The sequence below is a fragment of the Triticum aestivum genome, chromosome 3B (genome assembly GCF_018294505.1).
Source record: "Triticum aestivum cultivar Chinese Spring chromosome 3B, IWGSC CS RefSeq v2.1, whole genome shotgun sequence".
Classification (NCBI taxonomy): Eukaryota; Viridiplantae; Streptophyta; class Magnoliopsida; order Poales; family Poaceae; genus Triticum; species Triticum aestivum.
In genome coordinates, this window is record NC_057801.1 from 632,939,484 (window position 1) to 632,962,850 (window position 23,367).

The window sequence follows — 23,367 nt, forward strand, 5'->3', positions numbered from 1 at the left end:
AAACTTTTTCTGCCACCTTTATTTTTGCGAGTAGGCCATCTTTTTTTATTATGCACCCCTGTTGGATGTCCACCACTGACTTGTAATTGGGCTCCAATTTTTTTTGTCGCAGTTACAAGTTCACATCAACTTGCAAATGCGGTGAGCGACCAATTTTTTTTCTGAGGTACAAGTCCATCTTCAATATGCAAAATGCGAGTCCCGACCCTGGCAGTTACTAGTTCACCTTCTCTCTTTTTTTCTTTAGCCGCTCAACAATTTTTTTTTGGTCTGAATACTTTTTCTTCAAATGTCCCAATTGCAACCCACATTTGACCCTTTTTTTTGAACTTTTTGAAAGATATGCAACCGAGTTGGAGGGACCTAAGTTTCATGTGTCTTTTTTAAAGCCACCATTTATATGATTTTTAGTTTCCAACCCATTGAGTTAGTTCCCCACCTTTTTTTGAAATCTCATAGTTGTATACAAATGAGATACACCCTTTTTGAGTCATGTCCTTTCAGTATATAATGCTAGTTTATCCACCAATTCGAAAAAAAAAACTGAGTTTCCAGAAATGATTTGTATTTTTAAAATAAATCAGGTTTTCAAAAATTGTATTTAACAATTCGGAAAATCTTATAGAATTGTAAAAAAATGTTCATTATTTTTAGCAGAATCCGAAAGATGTTCTCATTTTTAAGTTCTATTTAAAAATCAAACAAATTGGGAATTTTATTTTTTTCCTCGGAAATTTCAAAAATTGCTCGTGTTTAAGAAAAGCATTATTTGTGATTCCTAAAAAGTGTTCAAAATTTAAAATTTTATTTGCAGTGTTTCAAGTAGTGCTCAGTTACGCCACTTCCATTAGTTCTTCAAACTTCTCACTACTTCTTAATCATGGCTAGCTGTCTGGTGCACTGTTTGTTGTGTTTGTGCATATATAAGAGGTGGGTGTTTTGATTTCTGCCAGACGCATCATTCAATTTTTTGCGCGGGAAGGCTGCCACCGTTGGCTGAGGACGCGCTCGACGAGAACATCAATTTTTTGCGCGGGAAGGCCCAGTTGAGCTTCTAGGCTGGGTGTCGTAAGTGAGAAAAAATAAACGCAACATCAAGACAAACAAACAATACAACAGATTTAGGCTGGGTGTCGTAAGTGAGAAAAAATAAACGCAACATCAAGACAAACAAACAATACAACACATTTTTTTATTTACATCAATACAACAAATTGTTTTGTTAGATGTCAACGTGTCTAAAAAAGTTAGATGTCAACGAAAAGGGCCACATATAATGTTGTCAGGTTAGATGTGATACAATATCTCACATCTAGATGTGACATAGACGAACCCATTAATTTTCTTTTTTTTTTATTTCAAAAAAAATTATTTTTTATATATATTTTTTCAAATTTACTGTTTACCCCATGCAGAATAGCCGCTCTCGTTTAGGAACCTCGGCCGTCTGGTCTTCTATAATGTTTTTCATAACAGTTTTGCTAAAGCACGTGTAGATGTGCCATAAGTATTACACATCTAAGTCCTATGTCATTGATTTTACGCAGAGATTCATGTGAGTATTTTTTTCCAGATATTTGATTGAGTCACTTAGTTGTATAATAACTATGACACATCTAGAAGTATCTAGACAGTCAAAACGCGGTCGAGTTACATTTCCGCAGATATACGTGAATAGATCCGAGACCGCGATCCAAATAGGTTTCTTTCTTCCATGTCACCGCGTAGAGAATTTCATAGACGTCAACAGAGCACGCGCGCGCGGCCCATAGCAAAGGTTGGTGATTGGCAAGTAAAGACGTTAGTCCGGGCAAAACGAAGGACTCTAGTTGTCGTGTCTCGAGGCTCAACCAGTAATAAAGTACAGTAGTTGTCAACTTGGGCTAAAGAAGAGTAAAGCTCCACCTTGTTTCCGTGCGGGAAGGGAAGGAGAGTAGAAACAAAGGGGAGCTTTGAACCGGTCCAAATGGCGTGAGCTTCCTCACGCTTGGCGACGACCAGCTCCTGTACTGCACCCGAGGAACCAAATGGTATATAAATACGCCGGCGCGCGTCAGTCACGGCACCTCAATTCCAAACGCGAGCCGCAGGAGAACAAAGACGAAAGAGAGAAAGACATTCATTCGGAAGGGCAGAGCAGCCGACTGCCGACCGGCCGTGGGAGAGGATCGACTTCGAGTGTTGGTTGGCTTTCCGGCGAGAACGAGAGAGCAAATAAAATGGCGCGCGGCCTTCTGGAGGTGCATCTGGTCCACGCCAAGGGCCTTTCCGGCACCGATTTCCTTGGTGAGTAGAGTACTCCACTGCACGCGTGTTCTTGGCTTCGATTTGCTCCGTTCTGTGTTCGGTTGTGGACGGAGATTGAATTTTGTGCTTGCCATGTATGTGCAGGGAAGATAGACCCGTATGTGGTGGTGCAGTTCCGGAGCCAGGAGCGCAAGAGCAGCACCGCCGGAGGTCAGTCCCTGCTTCCCTTCCATGCAGCTCTGTTTCTCTTGGTCCACGAAATATAGTTTTGCTGAACGAATCAGCCGCGTGGCGTGCCTGTAATGCAGATGCGGGGAGGAACCCGAGCTGGAACGAGGTCTTCAGGTTCCAGATCAACTCCTCCGCGGCCAACGTGCAGGATAAGCTTGTCCTCCGGATCATGGACCACGACAACTTCTCCAGCGACGATTTCCTCGGCCAAGCAACGTGAGTAAATTCTTACTCCTAGCTGCGAAGCACCAGCATTTCAGCAGCTAATTGAAGTGGCAAATTGAAGACGAAAGAAAGATCTGAATCCTATTACTGAATATATCTCTGTGGTGCAGGATCAATGTGACTGACCTCATCAGCATGGGCATGGAGAGCGGCACGTCGCGGCTGAACCCGGCCAAGTACAGGGTGGTCACCGCCGACAACTCGTACCACGGCGAGATCAAGATCGGCATCACCTTCACCGCCGCAAAGGTAAAGACATGCGCGCATTTCTGTGATTTTGTACAGTGGATGGTCACCGCCGACAGCTCTGTTTCTCTCTCGTGGACTAGCGTGAGTTTTAATTGGATGTTGATGCCCATTGTCAGGTTGAAGAAGACGGAGCACAGGTTGGGAGTTGGAAGATTGTATTTCCTTGTGTGTTGATTCTGTTACAGAGATTACAATATATCCTCGAGAGAGAGGGAGAGAGGACCCGGGAGAGTAGGCACGCAGGCCCAACGGGTCGGAGGAGATCCATAATTCTAGGATCAGACTACGTACAGTATATTACAACACAAGTACAATGTACACTTGTCAATACCCCCCTCAGCCGGAACACCATTAGGAAGGGTGTTTAGGCTGGACCGAAACTCATGAAAAATCTGTGAAGGAAGCCCCTTGGTGAACACATCGGCATATTGGGAGCTTGACGGAACATGAAGCACGCGTACCTCGCCAAGTGCCACACGATCCCGAACAAAATGCAAGTCTATCTCGATGTGTTTGGTCCTCTGATGCTGAACAGGATTGCTGGCAAGGTATGAGGCACTGATATTGTCACAGTACACCACAGTAGCACGAGTTGGTGGCACCTTGAGCTCGAAAAGTAGCTGCCGCAACCAGCAAGATTCGGCCACACAATTGGCAACGCCACGATATTCAGCTTCAGCACTCGAACGGGAGATGGTGGGTTGTCGTTTTGAGGACCAGGAGATAAGATTGGTGCCAAGATAGACACAGAAACCGGACGTCGACTTGCAGGTGTCCGGGCAACCTGCCCAATCCGCGTCTGTATAGGCCGTGAGATCCTTAGAGGGCGAACGAAAAATCTGTAGGCCATAGTGAGAGGTGCCTCGGAGATACCGGAGAATGCGCTTCACAAGCTGCATGTGGATATCGCGGGGTGCATGCATGAACAAGCAGGCTTGTTGAACCGCATACGCAATGTCGGGTCGTGTAAGAGTTAGGTATTGTAGTGCACCAGTCAGACTGCGGTAATAGGTGGGGTTGGAAAGCAGTTGCCCATCATGAGAGGACAACTTGGCGGTGGTGTCAACAGGGGTGGAAACCGGCTTGCAGTTGAGCATGGAGGCGCGCTCAAGAAGCTCTAGGGTGTACTGTTGTTGACAAAGAAAGAGACCGGAGGCGTTGGTGGTGACGTTGATGCCTAAGAAATGGTGAAGAGCACCAAGGTCGGTCATAGCAAATTCCTTCTTGAGGGCGGTGATGACAGAGTGTAATGTGGTGGGTGTGCTAGCGGTAAGGATGATGTCATCCACATAAACGAGCAAGTACGCAAGAGAGGTGCCATGATGCAAGATAAAAAGTGACGAGTCGCTCTTGGAAGCACGAAACCCAAGTGAAAGCAAGAAGGCTTGGAAGCGAAGAAACCAAGTCCGGGGCGCTTGCTTGAGACCGTAGAGAGACTTACGAAGGAGGCAGACATGGTCCGGCTTGGAGGAGTCAACAAAGCCAGCCGGTTGTGAAGCATACACTGTCTCATTGAGTTCACCGTGTAGGAAGGCATTTTTGACGTCAAGCTGATGGATGGGCCAAGAGTGAGAGGTGGCAAGGCTCAACACGACCCGAATTGTGGCCGGCTTGACCACAGGACTGAATGTCTCCGAGTAATCCACGCCTGCTTGCTGAGTGAACCCACGAACAACCCACCTTGCTTTGTACCGAGCCAAGGAGCCATCAGTGTTGAACTTATGGCGAAAGATCCACTTTCCCGTAACCACGTTTGCACCTGCAGCCTTAGGCACCAAAGACCAAGTAGAGTTATTCATTAAAGCATTAAACTCGTCGAGCATCGCCTGGCGCCAATGGGGATCCTTGAGTGCCGATTTATAGGTGGGTGGGATTGGAGAGATGGGTGTGTGGGATGCATCAGCGAGGAATAAACGGCGTGGCATGAGAAAACCAGATTTGGCACGTGTGGACATCTTGTGTGAGTTTTGGGGTGGCTTTACGGGAACGGCATGCTTCGGGAGAGGTGTCGTGGTGTTACTGGTGGGCGCGGAAGCAGAGGGAGATTTGGTGGGACTAGCAGCATGTGCAGCAGAGCTGGTGGGCGGCAGATCCGAGGTGGATTGGGAGGCAGGCGTGTCGTGGGAGACCGGCGCGGCAGTCGGGGTAGATCGTGCAGGCGATTCGGGAGACGCAGGCGACGTGGGGTGCGTGGAGGGGGCGGGCGACCGGTCAGCGCCAGCGGATGGGGGTCCACCGGGGGATCCGCCTGGGAATCCAGCAGGAGGATCCGCATGGGGATCCGGGAAGGGGGGAGGGGCAGTTTGTGCATGAGGATTCTCTGTGGACGTGGGGAGTATGTGGGCTGGTGGGTGTGTTGTGTATGGAAAAATTGTTTCGTCGAAAATAACGTGGCGAGACACTATGACGCGTTGGGAGGTGAGGTCGAAACAGCGATAACCTTTATGTTCGAGGGCATAGCCGAGGAAAACGCAGCGGGTAGAGCACGGAGCAAGCTTGTGATCCATGGTGGCATACAAGTTTGGAAAGCATAGACAACCGAAAACGCGAACATGATCATAGGTTGGGGGTATGCCATGAAGAAGAAAATGAGGTGTGTGAGGAGCTATAGCACGGGATGGCCGCCGGTTGAGCAGGTAGGTGGCGGTGTGGAGAGCCTCGACCCAAAAGGGAGGGGGTAAAGTGGCTTGTAGTAGTAGGGTGCGCACTATATCATTGGTCGTACGAATCATGCGTTCGGCCTTGCCGTTTTGTGGGGACGTGTGAGGGCAAGAGAAGTGATATGAGATGCGGTGGAGAAAAAGGTGCGAAGAGGTGTGTTGATGAACTCGCCGCCGTTATCACATTGCATGCTTTTGATGACTGTGTGAAATTGGGTGTGAACAAAAGTGAAGAAGCGTTGAAGGACGGTGGAGGTGTCAGATTTGTTGCGTAGGGGAAACGTCCAGGAAAAATGTGTAAAATCATCCAACACAACAAGATAATATTGAAATCCAGAAAAACTTACAACCGGAGATGTCCACAAATCACAATGTATTAAATCAAAAGGAGCATAAGTCTTGCTAAGAGAGGAGGGGAAGGGGAGGCGTGGCTGGCGGCCTAGTTGGCATGCACTACAAGGAGAGAGGGGTGCCTTATTACATTCACTAAGAAAATCTTTGAAGAGGGAAGCAAGTGTTTGAGCGCTGGGGTGGCCGAGGCGACGATGCCACAAGTCCAAGGGAGTGGTGGCGAGGAGTGTAGACGCCCGAGCTGATTTATTGCCGACAAAGGATAGAGGTCGCCATGGCTAACGGAGATCATGAGAATTCTCCGAGTGCGAAGATCCTTCACAAGAAAACCACACAGGTAAAATTCAATAAAACAAGAGTTATCCTTAGTGAATTTACGAACAGAGATTAAGCTAGTGACAACAGAGGGAGAAACAAGAATGTCGGTAAGTCGAAAACCGTGAGGAGGTAGAGTGGTAGAACCAGCAGCAGTTACTGGAATATGATGCCCATTACCAACAAGGATGCTAGACGGTAAATGCTTTAAGGAAGAACTAGACTTGGCAATGTTACCTTGAGTTCCGGTGACGTGGGAGGAAGCGCCGCTGTCGAGGTACCACTCGGGCGCCGGGGGAGCGGGGTAGCCACCGTTGCTGAAGGCGGCATTCAGCATGGCGAGATGATCCCACGAGGGCTGAGGCGAAGAGTAGACCGGTGCGGGTGGCGTCGGGGGCGTGTAAGCATGGTACGCCTGAGCGTGGGCACCCGGGCGGGGGCCGAGCACGCCAGCCGCGTTGGGAGGGATCCAGCCAGAACGCGGTGCCGGGAGCGCCATGCCATAGGGGGCGAAGTAGCCGGTGAACGGAGAGAACGGCGCTGGAGAAGGCCGGCCACGCCCGCCGCTGTCACCACGGCCACGGCCACGCCGACGGCCGCGTCCGCGGCCACGATCACCACTATCGCTGGAGCGTTCGCCACGCCCACGACCGGAGGCAGGAGGGGCCCCGTAGGGGGGCTCGTAGTTGGTGCTGGAAGACCGATCAGCACGGTCGTTGGGGGCGCGTCCACCGGCGTCGGAGGGGCCGCTCGACGAGCCACCGCCCGTCATGGCGAAAGCCGAGGCGCTCTCCTCCGCCGCGCGCTGAGCCTGGGACTCCTCTGCCAGGATGACGCGGGAGAGGACGGTGTCGAAGGGGAGTGTCTGATCACCAAGAACGACCCGAATTGTTTCGAGACGCTTGTCGAGCCCGTGCAGGAACTGCGTTGTGAGATCCACCTCTTTGACAGCGTGGTCGATGTCGGCAAGGGCGTCGGTGAGCTGCTTCATGCGGCGCGCGTACTCCGAGACAGAGAGATCCCCCTGTTTGAGATTGCGGTACTGGCGGTTGAGGATCATAAAGCGGGCTGCGCGGTTGGCGAGGAAATAGTCCTTGATCTTGTGCCAGAGGGCGAAGGTGGTGGTGGCGCCGACGACATGATCACACATGGTGTCGGAGAGGGTGGCGTAGATCCACAGGACAACATGGGCATCCAGCTCAAGGTAATGGGACGGGGCGTTGGGTGGTGGCGGGGTCTCGATGAGGAAGGTGACGCCGTAGCGAACGAGCACCATGAGGAAGAATGTCTTCCACTTGTGGTAGTTGTGATCAGCGGGATTGAGGAGAAATTTTATGTTGTTGGTAATGTGGTCATGGAAGATGGAGCCGCGCGTGGTAGGGGCGGGTGGGTTGTGGGAGGGTGGGTTGCCAGAGTTGAAGAGGGGAGCGAATTGAGAACCAGAGGCGGCGGAGGAGTTGGAGAGGAACGAAGGGGCCGTACCGAAGATGAACGGCGGGGACGAGGCGGCAGAAGTGACCGACGAGGTGGGAGCGGCCGGCGCAGTCGAGGTGGAGAGAGAGCCGGGCGACGTGGCGGCCGGCGAGGAGTCGTCGGAGAGGAGAGGCTGGGTGTCTAATACCAAGTTGGAAGATTGTATTTCCTTGTGTGTTGATTCTGTTACAGAGATTACAATATATCCTCGAGAGAGAGGGAGAGAGGACCCGGGAGAGTAGGCATGCAGGCCCAACGGGTCGGAGGAGATCCATAATTCTAGGATCAGACTACGTACAGTATATTACAACACAAGTACAATGTACACTTGTCAATATTGGGGGCTGGGTGCAGAGCTTTCGTGAGCAGAAGGTCTGAGGGTCCGGTCGGGGTCCTTCGGTCGTACTCCAACCGAAGTACATAACTAGTGGTGTTGGATGTGGCATGCTGCGTGGCTACTATGCCAACAGCATCACATGCCTATGATTGCAAAAGTGTATGTATGCTGAATTTTGTAGCACTTTAGATGTATAGTCAGAGGCAGCTTAACTTAGCCAAATTCATTTATGATTAAGATTCTTTTGAAACACCATACATTCTACCGTGTTGGATTCTCCAGTGTTGAAGGCTTGTTCATGCCTTGATAACTTGGTAGTTTGTACAAGGAGTGCGTTCATGTACGAAGTTTTCATGCCCGCCTCAACCTGGGGCACTACTTATATGGGAGCAGCCCTGACTAAGTATTTTATGTACCACAAATGACATGCTTTAATAATTTATGATAATCTAGCTGCACTAGAGGACTGTAATCATGTTTTTCCTTTATCTTTCTTTTTTCGTCCCGCGTCGCTCCGTCACCAGGGCGACACGGGCGTCGACCCCAAGCTGCCAAGGCGGCCGACCCCTCCAACCCCTCCTTCCCCCTCACCGTCGCCGGTGCCTCCCCATTAACTACATAGGGTTGCAACATGTTGGGTGGCATGAATAGATGCAAATCGAGATTATCATCTCTCAACCCCCGTCTATTTATGTTGGATACAACAATAACTTTGTAATCGCCATGTTCGACAGAACCAATGATTCTGTCTGTGTCAGCTAAGTTTTCTACCAATGGAAACTACTTGGGTCGGAGCACATGTCCCAAGTAGATGTTTTCCTACATGACCAACAGAACTTTGCTATGACCGGTGAGGGGTATGCATTCGTCTAGCATCCGCATAACTATGGTAATGTCTATGATTTTTTTTACGTTAGGTTGGTTAAGTTGGTACAAACGCTATGCAATTACTTATTGAAACACACATTTTCCTTGTCGGTATAAACTAGACCCATTGAGAATCCAATCACCAATCTTCGTATATCTCAAGAAAGATGCTCAAGTCATTCTGTGGTGCGGGCCGGGTTCCTCATGCACTGATGTTGGTTCATTCCCATGGCACCAATGGTTCTGTTTGGATCATGGGATTAGAGCTAGTTTGGGTTAGTTGGAGGCTCAAATAACTCAAAAGTATCCAAACAGGTAGGGTTAGAATGGGTTAGTTCATCTAACCCAACTATCCCGGTGAAGAGGTGTTTATTTGGGTTAGAGCGGGTTAGAAAATAACTCTAACTCTAACTGGGTTAGAGTATCCAAACAGTGCCATGAAGATGAGTTGCCATATTTGCTGGGTCAAGTTGCACTTTTGGATGTATGCACATGCGCCACTCCCATATTAGTTCGGTTTCAGCTTCACTCTCTGCCTGCTCGCTATATGCCAGCGTTGCATCATGTGCATCGATTCCATTGCCTGCGCGTACCGCAGCACGAAAAGAGTAAGTGACCATCGAGATCAGCGTACAGTACTAGCTAGCACAAACTCGTTACGGTAGCGAGATGGTTGGACCGAACTAGGTCTCTGTCTCGCTGTCTGGCAGTGAGAGATGGCAGCATGCAATGCACGCCGGCAGCGGCAGCGGCACGCATTTGGGTAGGAGACGTCCATTTTGGTGTAAACTGTACGTCGTACTACGTGGCAGCACCCATCTTAGTATCTTACCATCTACTGCATGAAAACTACTGCACCTCTCTGCCCTGCGTCAATATTAACTGCACGCATGAGCCAAGCCCGGTTCTGTTCAAGTCCGGTCGTTTTGCGTATATTTTTCGTGCTAATTTTTTGGTAAAAACATTAATTGGAACATTTCAGCACCATTAGACGTACTCGACCTTCAGTAACACAAAACTGATGAGTTTGGTAACTCGATCCTTCAGAAGATAAGAAATATTTCTTGTGACACACAACGCAAAATTTTCATCAAACTAATCTCGAAAATAAAGAAGAAGAAAACAAGCCACAAACACATCACAGCAAGCTGCAGTTTTAGCACAGAATCAAACTAAGCTCCATGCATTCATATAATAACTAGCTCTAAAGAGTACAAACTCGATCCCATGCTCATCTCCAACCATATGCACATCATGCATCGATCTAGCATTCCAACAGAGCAGCATGTACACCAATTAACCCTAATTAGTGCCACATTGATCAATCATTAGCTAGTAGCTTAGACTGGAGTGCTGGACGACATAGCATAGTACTGGACAAGCTTCGCTAGGCATGGATGCATCGATATGTTTGTAGGAATCAAAGGGCTACCACGGCGGCGACGAGTGCGGCGATGCCTACAATGAAGAAGACGCAGAGGGGCACGAAGAGCAGGACGTTGTGGGCGATGAACATGGCCGTCTCCACGTACATGTGGCCGGGGCAGCCGCTGAAGGCGACGGCGGCCGCAGCAGTGAAGGCGTCCTCGAGGTGGAAGTAGGTGAAGACGCTGAGGACGTGCGCGAAGGCCGCGAAGGTCCAGCCGACGTGCAGCCGCCTCCATCTCCAGGCGTCCGGCGCGAAGGCGGCCACCGTGGCCGCCGCTGCCTGGGCGCCGGCGGGGAGCAGCAACAGCAGCCCCTTGGCGCGCATGGTCGCTGCGTCCACCTCGGTGGCCGCGCACTGACCTCCCCGCGGCTTCAGCTGGGGCTGGAGGGTGACGGCGCAGAGGGCGAAAGTCGCCGCCGCCCAGCCGAGGGCGAGGTGCACCTTCGCCACCGCACGGATGGCTCCCGTCGCCGCCCTGGCACCATCTCCACCTGCAGCTGCTGCTTCACCGCCACCGGCAGCAGCCCCACCTCCACCAGCATCCATCGCCGGCGCCGCACTTCGGGCAGTGTGTGTGGAGTGTGATTTGTAGTGTGGCCTGTATGCGCGCGCGCGCGGAGTGTGGCCTGTGCCGAACGTGCAGCCACGGAAAATTCAGAGAGGAGTTATTGGTGGGAAGAGGAGAGACAAGTAGGTTAGGTTTGTAGCTTCAATCCGTGATAGCCAGTTCGCAAGATGAGAAAGTGAGGCATTGCAGTTGGCGTGAATGAACGGTAGGATGGGGAAACTCTTTAATTTCGTTTCTAGTTTCTCTTTATCTCTCTGTGGCTTGACGACTAAGCGAACTTAATTGCTAGCATGTACTCCCTCTGTGAAGAAATATAAGAGTGTTTAGATCACTACATTATGGTGGTGATGGTTTAGATCACCACTTTAGTGAAACATCTTGCATGCGAGGCCTCCACTCACATGCATGCATATTTCAAGATTTTGTTGTTGTTATTGACAAATGGTGGTTTCAACTAATGTTACAATACCCCTACAAAATAATGCACATGCGAGCGGTACATCCGACAAGATTAAGCGCACGACTTACTCTGGACCCCAAAACGGATGCGGTATTTGTTCATGGACGCGCCTATGAACAACGATACGGGAGTCGGTCATCGAACCACGTCCACATACATTTCAAACGGGATTTGAATAAACCGGAGGATTTTCATGCAAACCGGATGATTTTTATTTAAACAATACCACGTTCATTATATTTTCGACACACGTTTAAACAAAAGCGTCCAAACCCTAACCTAGTCTAAATCTCCGCCGGCGCCCGTCATCCAAGTACTTATTATTCCCCTCCGTGTCCATGTTCGGCGGTCATGAGCCTCGGGAAGTGAAGGTGCGGTCGTCGGCGAGGAAGAGTAGGACATGGGACACGAACTGGCCCACATGGGACATGAGGTGCCACCGTCTCCCATGCCCTACTCCTCGTTGGAGTCCACGAACTAGCCGTCGTCGGTGGAGGTGAGGTCGACAATGGATTTGGGCGAGCCGACATTGTGCTCATAGCGGCGCTAGTGGTGCCTAGCTGCCATCGTGCCCGCCTATGCGTCCGACGACGACGCGCGAGCGCTACGCGCGGCCATATAGAACATCCACTGCTCCTCAACGGAGTTTGGGTTCTCCACGGCCATGGCCTCCTCACTGGCGAACTCGTCATAGATTTGGCCCTGCGCCATAGGGCGAGGTTGTAGCACTGCTCCTCCTGCGTCTGCCAAAACACCGACACCGGCTTCTCGTCCATCATGTTGGCATCGAAGTGTGCCTCCGTCTACTCCATGGTGAGGCCAACATGGATCGGCGCGGGCAGGGGTGCCGGATCTTCGTCGGGGGCTTCCTCCATTGTCGGGTCATTGTCGCTCACCTCCGGGGAGCTCACTGTCAAGCCTATTTGTATCCTCCATGCATGATGGCCCTACCAGCAGGCCACAAGGCCAGCCACCTCATGCTTCTTCTCCATCGAGAGGCTCTTCCACATCGCTCTCGAGCTCATGGTCATGCCGAAGGTGGTGCACAAAGGAGGATTGGAAGCGGGCGTGCTATGGTGCGGATGGTGTCGGGCGAGGCCACGTTTAAATAGCGGGTGCCAGCGATTTACTTCATCCTTTGCGACCCTAAAATCCTGCACTAAGCATGAATGATGTGTGTGTATCCAAAACCCGAAACCCGGTCTCTTCCATAAGAGCCCGCTATACCTACCTATGGGTCGAGAAAAACCTTCCAAGTAAGTTTTCATCGACGCACGAGCATCAAAGTTATCATTTAATTAAGCGTGCTTTTTTATTGGAAGAAAATTGAACCTTTATACAAACTTGTGATGTGGGCATAAAATCATAATAATAACGCAAATGATCACCATTATAAGAGGTAATGTAAAATAATGTTCCTTTCCAGTAAACTCTTGTGCAATCAAAACCCAAAAGCCGCATGTCAACCTCGTCTTCTCTTTGAATAGCCTATTTTTTAATTCTATGTTGAGTCAATTTTGTTTATCCTCCCTAGTCTCTAAAGTAAACATAACATGCTAGAGAAAGATCCGTAAACATATAAAATTAATGATGTATATAACTATGATAGATTCATTACTGTTAACATTATCCTTGAGATAAATAGATTTTAGAAGCTAATCACTTGCTAAACTTTAAACCTTCCTTTGTGTCCAGTTAAAACATATTTGTTCTAAACATTTGCGCCAAAGTGCTTGCTAGTTATGCAAAAGACTAAAAGATGGTTGAGCATGTGATATTTGTTGATTAAACACCTCTAACATAGACCCTTCTGAAAAAATAAGAGGAATGCAATAGTTTAGTAACTGAGAATGTGGTTTGTTATAATCCAGAAACTTTTATTTTTGAAACTTTCGCATGTAAAGGGTCTCATGACCTTTGATAAAAATATGTAAGATGGGATTGTTGTCTAGAGTGTTTGCTCGTGAAAATAATTAGCAATGTTGTCATTTCCGTATTCTTTATTATCGGCTCCTTGCCTCATGACTATACGCACATGTTGTTATTGGTATGGGTATATTTACTAATGTGGTTGTGCATATCTTCTTACTGTAGTTGTGTTTGTGGTTAGTCATAGTTATGTAGGGAACCAAAAACCTTTTGCGGATCATTCATAAGGCATGTTGTTCATGGGTTGCTTGGCTTCTTGGGAGTAATAGGTCTTTCCGCCAAAGACGCAACGGGAAATAAAGTATAGTAAATGATTTCGAGGTTCAGCGGGAGGGGAGGGGCGTCGAAACGGAGGTTGAAACCCCGGGCCTCTGCTTCAATGTGATGCCCACAACCAATTTTATTAGAGTTGATTCAAGGCAACAAGACCAAAGACATTAATAAACGGAGTACTACATAAGAAGCACAATTATGGTAGACCCATTACAATACATGAGTTTAACACGCACGACTAAATCAACTTTTTCGGCAACAACACCCTCAAGAAGGGATACACGCCCTCACTCCATCGTCGCCCTGCCCAGCCGGAGATGGTAAAGACAAGGATTTTCATTCTAGTTGCTGAGGCCGACCAATAAAGGCCAATACATCAGCAAGGAGACAATGTCTTCAACAAGGCAACGATGGGAGTAGACCTGTTGTAAAATAGACCAAACCAAATCAAATTCCGAGGTTATGAAGTAAAACTAGCACAAGTTCAGGCTGGTAAAGGAGGCTTCTTGTCGCTTTTGTTTTCACGCACGTTTGAAAGAAAACAGGGGGAAAAGAAAAAAAGATCCCCTGTTTTCTTGTGTTTGATGAACAATCCTTTTCATCCTTTCGTAGGCGCTTGTATAAGAGCAGCCAAGCTTAGCATCTCCAGCCGCGCCCCCAGGAAAGCCTCTCCAGGCGATTTTTTCGCGCCGTCGCCGAAAAAACGGCCCAGTCGCGTCCCGAGGAGCCCGATTTTCGCCGACTTGGGCCGAAAACAGCGTCGGCAGACCCAGCCCGAACCCGACGCGCTGGGGGCGCCCGGGGGCGCCGGGGCGAGCTGTTTTGGCGCGAAAAAGACGCGGGCCAGCCGCGTCAGCGACTCGGCGCCTCGTCTTCCCCCAACGGCCTCGGTTCCCGCGGGGAATCAATGGCAAGGCTACCGCCGGTCAGCCTTGCCATTGATTCCTCACGGGCGGCGCTTCACGGGATGGCGAACATCCCGGCGCCGCCGGACATGCGCGCCGGGCCAACGGGGTGGAGACTCAGCGCCGGGGGAGTGCCCATTCCCCCGTTGCCCGACGCCGTGGCGAAGCCGAACTACTTCGCCGAGGAGGTCGAGATCGTGCGCGCGTCCCTCACCGACGCCCAACTCTCCCTCCCCCAGTACGCCGCCGACAACCACGCGGCCTGGGCGGCGTATTTCGAGTGCCGCCAGCAGCAACGATTGGCGTCCACCAACGGCGCGCCGGTGGTCGGCGGCCGACAGAACAGCGAGGGGCGCCACCTCTGGTGGGGCGTCCCCGACCGCACACTCGAGGGCGTGCTCACGTACCTCGAGGGTGGCAACGACCCGCCGTTGGCGTACCCCCCGGCGCAGCACCGACGCGTCAGGCCATGGGCGCCAAGGAGGTTCGGGTCCTCCTCCTCCTCTTCCTCCTCCCGATCCTCATCGCACTCCTCCGGCACTCCGGTCCTGCTCGGCGTCAAGGCCGAGCCCGCGGCGGAGTCGCCGCTCGGTCGGCGCACTCGCAGCGTCGGCATCGTCATCAACGAGGGCGGCCGGCGCGCCTCCTCCTCGTCGGCTCCTCCGCGCTTCGTCAAGCCAAAGACGGAGCCGGGGCTGGCGCCGGTGAAGACGGAGCCGGGGCTGGCGCCGGTGAAGGCGGAGTTCGACGACGACGACGCGGCCCTAGAATGGGCGCGCCAGGACTCCATTGCGATGGAGAAGGCGCGCCGGGAGAAGGTGAAGGAGCACCAGCGCGTCGCCCTGCGCCGCTTCGAGGAGCGCCGACGCGGCCGCGATGAAGACGGGGTCGTCGTCCTATGCGACAGCGACGACGACGACGACGCGCCGCCGCCAGTCCGCCATGGCGACGCCGGGTCCGGCAGGGGTGCCCGCGTCAAGGAGGAGAAGGCCGACGACGACGATGGCGGCGACGACTTCAGCTCCTTTCTTTTTTAGATTAGGTTAATGTAATGAAAATGCGCGAATTTCGCCGAAATTTGCCATATTTAACCGAAATTTAACTACTTTTTATCATAACTTCGCCGAACGACTCTTTTTTTTTAATACGCGCCTGGGGGCGGCCATGGGGGGCCGACGGCTGGGGACCGACTCGCCCCCAGAGCCATTTTTTGCGCCGGCTCACCCCCAGGCGGCGCTTTTAGACGCTGGAGATGCCCTTAGCCGAGGTCAGATGTGAGAGGCCAACGGCGCCTATCGCTTAAATATGTGGCGTCGAGACCAAGTCCTGCTACGTTGCTATGGATCTAGGCCAATTCATGCGAGACCACGGTCCAACTCCAAGTACGTTTCTCCTTCCATGTCACCGCGTGGAAATCTTCGTAGGCGTCAGCAGAGGCCGTAGCAACACTCGGTTTCTCGCATAGAAGCGGTCGACGTCAGTGATGGCAAGTGAAGCGGGTCTTGAACCAGTCCAAACCGGCTATAGAATGGCGTGAGCTTCCTCACGTTAGCGACGACCAGCTCCTGAGTTTTGAATGGATCCGTAGAGCGGCAGCCGCCAGCCATCCGAGGAGCCAAATGGTATATAAATACGGCGGCGCGCGTCGGTTACGGCACCAACAAATTCTGAACGCCAGCCGCAGGAGAACAAGAGCGACAGGCCTAGTCCTAGACGAAACAGAACAAGACACTCCAGTCAGAAAGGGCAGAGCAGCCGGCCGGCCGTGTCCGTCGGAGAGGGTGAAGATATATTGGTTAGCTTTGCAGCGAGATCGAGAGAAGAATGGCGCGCGGTCTCCTGGAGGTGCATCTGGTCGACGCCAAGGGCCTCTCCGGCACCGATTTCCTCGGTGAGTAGTCCACTGCACGCCTTCCTTCCAATTTGGGTTGGCTTCGATTTGCTCTGTTCTTGCGCTCAGCTGTGGATGGAGACTCATCTGATTTTACCTCTATATGTGCAGGGAAGATCGACCCGTACGTGATCGTGCAGTACCGGAGCCAGGAGCGCAAGAGCAGCACCGCCCGAGGTCAGTGCCTTCTTCCACAATCGCACTCGACCTGGTCCACCGTTGACTTGGACAGTTGGTCCACCAGCAATCCATACCTATGGCTATGGCGATTTCCTAACGTTGCCTTCTGATGCAGATGCGGGGAGGAACCCGAGCTGGAACGAGGTGTTGAGGTTCCAGATCAACTCCTCCGCTGCCAACGTGCAGGATAAGCTGGTCTTCCGGATCATGGACCACGACACCTTCTCCCGCGACGATTTCCTCGGCCAAGCAACGTGAGTAAACTCTTAGTTGCTGCGAAGCAATAGCGTCAGCAGATAACTAAAATGGCAAATTAAAAAGAAAGAAAGAAAGGTCAGAATCCAATTACTGAATATATCTCTGTGATGCAGGATCAATGTGACCGATCTGATCAGCATAGGCATGGAGAGCGGCACATCGCGGCTGAACCCGGCCAAGTACAGGGTGGTCACCGCCGACAACTCGTACCACGGCGAGATCAAAATCGGCATCACCTTCACCGCCGCAAAGGTTGATGCCCATGGCAAGGTTGAAGAAGATGGAGCACAGGTTGGAGGCTGGATGCAGAGCTTTCGTGAGCACAAGGTCTGAGGGTCCGCTCGGATCCTTCGGTCGTGCATAATTAGTGTTGTTGCCGTGTTGGATGTGGCCAACCGTATCATATGCCTATGGTTGAATGATGTGACTCCAAGTGTGTATGCTGCATTTTGTAGCACTTAAGTCAGAAACTGTCCAATTCTTGATATCTCCAACGAGAACAGCTTAGGATCGCCAAATTCGTTTATGATTAAGATTCTTTGAAACAACATACATACTCCGTGTGGAATTCTCCATCGTTGAATGCTTGTTGATACAGGTAACAAGATGGATGCGGCTATACATCAGTCGACTGATTTTTCAATTAGGGCCCGTCGATCGTTGTGGACCGTTGGATGAATATCGTACGGCGCCTGAACCTTCTTGTTCCTCGCCTCTTCTTCTTCCTAGATCATCAAACGCGCTACCGGCCGAACCGTCGACGGCGCTCCCGCGACCGCCTCGCCGCCCCGCCCTCCCCGGAACCGCCCCCATCGGCGGTCTAGCTGCCGCCCCCGGTCATCCCTCTAGCCCCGCTCGTGTTTGGGTTTTTTCTCCGGCGAAGTGCGCCATCGCCGTCCACCACCGCCCTCACCTTAAACCCTAAGATCGATAATGAGGTAGCCCTTCGGCAAGCCCCTTCCTTTCCTCCGGCCAACTCTCAAAAATCAACTGACCCCACTTCAAAAATCTGTCGACTGTTATTTAGCTAAACTGTAACGAGATACTACGGAGTCCAGTTCTCTAACACTAGTAAGAGCATCTCCAACCGCCGCGCTATATAAGCGCCGCGCCGCAAATTTATGGGTTTTAACGTGGGGTCCATCCATGTCACATCTAGATGTGAGATAATATCTCACATCTAACATGATATTATCTTAGTTGATTTTTTTTGTTTGTTGTCTTTCATTTTTGTTGTTGTCCAGCCTAGTGTAATTTTTGTTTTTAGAGAATCACCCAGCATGACTAAAACAGAGGGCCACCCAGAGCATGCTCGCATGGGCTAGCCTTACCGCTTCCGCTGCTCCCTTGCTAATGCTGCTAGCCGTCGTACTAGTACAAACGACAGCTCGCGTCCCTTCGTGTTGTTGCTGCTAGTTGTACTACTATACTACACAACAACTCGCGTTTCTTTCTGTTGTTGTTGCTAGTCGTACTACAACGCTACACTACACGATAGCTCGCATCCTTCTCTTCTTACGACGGAGATAATCTCGCTAGTATATTAGTTTTATTTCCAATAAACATGTGAGAGATGAACACATTTTGATTATTTTTTTATAAATAATCAACGCGAATAATTTTAGAATAATGAATAAATTTATGAATTTTGGAACATTTATTAAATCCTGTAAATTTATAAAAAAATACAAAATAATCTGAAAAATGAAAAAAATTAATATTAACTTTTGAAAATAGAAAAATTAAAAGGAGAGAAAAAACAATAAATAAAAAATGATAAAATTAAAAAACAAAAAAACATGAACAAAACAAAACAGAAAACATATCCTAGCTACTTGGGCCGGCTCATCTGCGGTTTGTTCGCTGTCGAGGATGGACTTGCAACTGGGACAAAAAAATGTCGGACCCCCAATGGCAAGTCGAGGGTGGACTCGCAATTGGGACTAAAAAAGTCAGCCCCTAGTTGTGTGTTCTGTTTAGACTTGCAACTGGGACAACAAAGGTTGGGCCCCGGTTGCGAGTCAAGGGTGGACTTGCAACTGGGACAAGAAAAGATCGAGCCCCAACTGCGAGTCGGCCGTGGACTTGCGACTAAACACAAAAAGGTCGGGCCCCAGTTGCGAATCGAGAGTGGACTTGCAATTGGGAGTAAAAAAACTCGGGCTGCAGCTGCGAGTCGAGGGTGGACTTGCAACTCGAACAAAAGGTTGGACCCTAGTTGCGAGTTGATGGTGAACTTACAACTCAGACAAAAAAAGTTTGTCCCCAGTTGCAAGTCAAAGGTGGACTTGCAACTCGAACAAAACAGGTCGGGCCTGAGTTGCGAGTCGAGGGTGGACTTGCAACTTGGACAAAAGAAAATTCTCGCCCTATTTGTGAGTCGAGAGTGGATCTGGAACTAGGACAAAAAAGGTTGGGCCCCGAATTGAGGTTGGACTTTCAGTAGAGATAAAAAAAAGGTCGGACCTCACTTGCAAGTTGATGGGGGACTTGCAATTAGGAGGGAAAAATCACGGGCCCCAGTTGCGAGTCGACAGTGAAATTGCATCCCGAAAAATATGTCGGGCCTAGTTGCGAGTCAAGGGCATACTTGCAACTTAGACAAAAAAAGGTCGGACCCCCAGTTGCGAGTTGAGGGTGGACTTGCAACTTGGACAAAAAAGGTCAGGTCCAAGTTACGGGGCGAGGGGGTTGCAACTAGGACAAAAAAAGATCGAACCCTAATTGCGAGTCAACGATGGGCTTGCAACTAGGGAAAAAGGTTGAGCCCCAGTTGCGAGTCGACGGTGGACTTGCATCTGGGACAAAAAATGTGAAGTCCCAGTTGCAAGTCAAGAACGTACTTGCAACTGGGACAAAAGATGGTCGGACCCTAGTTGCGAGTCGAGAGTGGACTTGCAACTGGGACAAAATGATCAGGTTCCAGTTGCGAGTCGAGGGTGGCTTGCAACTTGGACAAAAAATGATCAAGCGCCAATTGCGAGTCGAGGGGACAAAAGCGAAGACTAACATGCCTAGGCCAACAACAAGATACGCAAAAAACAAATAGCGACAATCACGATAGAAGATAGAGCGCTTGGAATTGGGAAAAGTATGAGCCTAGTTGCGAGTCGAGGGTGGACTTGCACCTGGGACAACTATGAAATTACGAACCTGTCAAGGGTAGACCTATAACTAGGATGCAAAATAAAACACAGGCAAAATAACAGGGGTCAAAGGTCGTCAGTGAGAAGATGGGGATAAGCTTCATCGTCGAACCCCTAAACAATGACATATATGGGTCCATATGGAAAGAAACGCGAGAACATGATGACACAAAACAAATGGGACAAGAGGACGCGTGGCAAAAAATTGACGAGTGGACACGGACGTGCATGTTTGGTTTGTACGAACATTAAGACAAACAAATAAGACAGTTATAGACCTAGACAGAGCTAAACATTCATCTAGATTGATTTTAGCAAATCTGAAACAAAAAAATCTAGCTACACGGTCAAACCAAAAATAAAACAAAAAAGGGAATAAAAAGACATGTGGCCCTCCAAAAAAACTAAGCCCACACAGAAAAAACCAATACACAAAACATAATAACGGTCCACTAAAAAATATGATATCTAGTCTCACTGCTTTACGAGGGATAAACAGAAAACACGACACAACGACAACAAGCACGACTCAGAAACACGTGTACCTAACAGTATATGAGTTGGGTAAAACATTGTTAACTCTCATTTAGATGAGAATTAGCAAACGAAACCGAAACGAGTGCCCGGACCGCGCGGCAAAAATGGCCTAACAAAAGACGCATGCGCGAACATGTCAACAAGTAGACACCAATCACACGACGCGACACAATAGTGCGCATGACAAAAATAACCAGCGATCAGGATTTGCACGACATTCAAAGCAAACATATGACAAAGTGAAAACAAGTTCATGAATTTTAAACTAACAAATAAAGAAAGAAGGAAAAAATTAAAAAAAGTAGAAAATGAAAATAAAAACAAAAAACCACGAATTTAAAACTAATTCACAATTGAAAACAAATAATGAAATAGAAAAAACAAAACAAAAAATAAATAAAACGGAAACAAACAAAAAGACAAATAGTGAGAGTCAAATGAAAGTTTACAAAAATAGAAGAACTAGAGTTGAGTCGTTTCACAGATGAGGGGCCCACTAGAAAAGCACAGCCGACGGTGAAAAAAAACTAAGGCCCACTAGATGAGGGGCACGTGAGTAGACTATAGACAAAAAATGGCCTGCCAGCCCAATATCACCAAAGAAACACGACAACGGCCCGACCTGGCACTAGCACCTGGACATGAGCTACGCGCGAGACGAGGCTCAACGAGCGAGCGCACTAGCCACACCATCACGTTTTCCACAAATATTAAAGATAGGTGATCCAACGACTCTAGAATTAGATGTGAGATAGTTATTTCACATCTAGATGTAAAATAGCAAATCTGTTTAACGCGCGCGCAATCGCTAACCGAGCTCCAGCGGCTGTTGGAGATGCTAACAAATTTCCCAACAAACGATTTCAGATCCCTCTACAACAAATGCACGCTGCCCCTGCAGATAGCATACACATACACTGATACACACACACACAACGGGAATGACATGAACACTAATTTACAGTGAATAGCTCGCCGAGCTAACCGATGAACTGCGAAATCGAGTGACAGCTAGAGGATCACCATTAGCCATCGGCGGTACATCCGACGGAACTCCGGCGGGCGATCAACTCCTCCATGAACTGTCCGGCGTCATCGTATGATGACCCACCCTTCTCCACCGCGCCCCTTGCCATCACGCCGAGCTCCTTCGCCTTCTTGCGCATGGCGGCGCCATCGCCCTCCTCCTCCATCAGTCTCCGGATGGATTCCGCTATCGCCTCGCCAGCGATCACCCGGTGGGTCTCCACGCTAGACGCGTACTCCTCGGCGCCGACGCCCACGCCCACCCCGAGGACCTCCACGACCAGCTTCTCGTTGTAGAACTGGTCGACGTACCGCGGCCACGTCACCATCGGCACGCCGGCGTTCACGGCCTCCAGCGTCGAGTTCCAGACGCAGTGTGTCACGAACCCGCCGATGGCAGGGTGGTTCAGGATGAGCACCTGCGGCGCCCATCCTCGGACGATGTACCCACGGTTCGTCGTCGGGAACCCGCCTGGCTTACACGGGTCCGAGGATGCGGCGGCGCCGTCATTAGCGATGACCCACACGAAGTTCTTGCCGGAGAGATCGACGCCGCGGGCGAGCTCCCGCATCTGCTCCGGCGAGAAGCTGGTCATCGAGCCGAAGGAGACGTACACCACCGAGCTGGCCGGGTTCGCGTCGAGCCACCGCAGGCAGCCGGCGGCGTCCGGCGAGAGCGCGCCGGCGACGGCGCCTCTTGACCGGACGTCCTCCAGGCTGCCACTGACGAGCCCGACCGGCCCGACGAGCCACACGCGGCGGCGGAGCTGCGTGGCACGGTAGTGCTCGGCGTAGCCCGGTTCCAGCTCGCGGAAGCTGTTGAAGATCTCGCCGTAGCTCGACCGGTCAGCGTCGTGGGCGATCTGGAACTTCGCCCACTGACGCGGCCGCTTCACGGCCGGGGTCCATCATCTGGCGGGAGCCCGACGTCGGGGAAAGGCACGACGGTGATGGAGATCGGGGTGCCGGCGGCGCTGCTGTTGTTCGCGCAGTCGACGACGGAGCGGATGGTGAGGGCTTGGACGGGCGTGGTGAGGACGGTGCACCTGACGCCGCGAGCGGCGAAGAGTGCGGCAATTTCGGCCATCGGTATAAGGTGGCCAGGAAGGAGGAAAGGGAAGAAGAGGATGTGCAGCGGCGGCTCGTCGTCCTTAGTTGGCGCCATGGCTGCTACCCGTGCAGGTTGCCCAGATCCCGTTCCTGTAGCTAGAGAGAGCGGATCGGATGCTCGTCAGTGGTGATCACCTTTTTTTTTTTTTTTTTGAAACGAGGCAAAAGCTTTGCCTTATATTGATAAAGAAGGAGCAAGAACAACAGCAAGGTGGGAATGGCTTAGGCCATCCCAAAGGAAAAGGAAAAAACAAAAACAACAAACAGATCAGCCCACAAGATCCGCCAGGTTTTTTGCTCCCGCTAGAATCCAATCTTTTGCTACCTCTCTTATCTTGTGCATGACCACCACCGGCAGAGAGGATTTCTTGTTGAAGACTCTCTCATTTCTTTCCTTCCAGATTTCCCAGGTGATGAGCATGATAGCCGTTTTTAGACCTTTGGGAGAGGAAGAGGGCGACCTAACTAAGGCCTGCCAGTAGTCCACCACCTTGGGGCGACCAGAGCCCATGTTAAGCAGTAATTCCGGGCAGGAGAGCCAGGATGCCGCCGCGGACCAGATCCTCTTGGAGTAACGGCATTCAAAGAGCATGTGTCTCGCCGTCTCAGGGGAGCACCGGCATAGCTGGCAGGAGGGCTGGTGTGGCCATCCACGTTTGGCCAGGCGATCCGCGGTCCAGAGGCGATTTTGGACGGCGAG

The 23,367-nt window shown here is 50.7% G+C and overlaps 2 protein-coding genes and 1 pseudogene across 2 annotated transcripts; 2 read left to right on the forward strand and 1 right to left on the reverse strand.

The window, feature by feature from the left end:
* The first annotated feature begins 2,082 nt into the window (after positions 1 to 2,082).
* On the forward strand, positions 2,083 to 4,576 carry LOC123065915 (elicitor-responsive protein 1). Its single transcript, XM_044489108.1, has 5 exons — positions 2,083 to 2,286; positions 2,392 to 2,457; positions 2,556 to 2,694; positions 2,814 to 2,952; positions 3,069 to 4,576. The coding sequence occupies exons 1-5, from the start codon at positions 2,220 to 2,222 to the stop codon at positions 3,318 to 3,320; spliced, it is 663 nt and encodes a 220-aa protein (XP_044345043.1). The 5' UTR covers positions 2,083 to 2,219; the 3' UTR covers positions 3,321 to 4,576.
* Positions 4,577 to 16,094: 11,518 nt separating this feature from the next.
* On the forward strand, positions 16,095 to 17,400 carry LOC123065916 (elicitor-responsive protein 1). Its single transcript, XM_044489109.1, has 4 exons — positions 16,095 to 16,410; positions 16,522 to 16,587; positions 16,706 to 16,844; positions 16,962 to 17,400. The coding sequence occupies exons 1-4, from the start codon at positions 16,344 to 16,346 to the stop codon at positions 17,179 to 17,181; spliced, it is 492 nt and encodes a 163-aa protein (XP_044345044.1). The 5' UTR covers positions 16,095 to 16,343; the 3' UTR covers positions 17,182 to 17,400.
* A 4,156-nt stretch (positions 17,401 to 21,556) lies between these two features.
* Positions 21,557 to 22,469, reverse strand: LOC123065917 (scopoletin glucosyltransferase-like; annotated as a pseudogene).
* Positions 22,470 to 23,367: the final 898 nt, after the last annotated feature.

Excerpts from the sequence above, each read along its gene's own strand:
- LOC123065916 (XM_044489109.1), top strand. The coding sequence starts at position 16,344 with ATGGCGCGCGGTCTCCTGGAGGTGCATCTGGTCGACGCCAAGGGCCTC. Across the intron at positions 16,588-16,705 it reads CAAGAGCAGCACCGCCCGAG|ATGCGGGGAGGAACCCGAGC; the intron begins GTCAGTGCCTTC and ends CTTCTGATGCAG. Across the intron at positions 16,845-16,961 it reads GATTTCCTCGGCCAAGCAAC|GATCAATGTGACCGATCTGA; the intron begins GTGAGTAAACTC and ends TCTGTGATGCAG.
- LOC123065915 (XM_044489108.1), top strand. The coding sequence starts at position 2,220 with ATGGCGCGCGGCCTTCTGGAGGTGCATCTGGTCCACGCCAAGGGCCTT. Across the intron at positions 2,287-2,391 it reads TTCCGGCACCGATTTCCTTG|GGAAGATAGACCCGTATGTG; the intron begins GTGAGTAGAGTA and ends ATGTATGTGCAG. Across the intron at positions 2,695-2,813 it reads GATTTCCTCGGCCAAGCAAC|GATCAATGTGACTGACCTCA; the intron begins GTGAGTAAATTC and ends TCTGTGGTGCAG.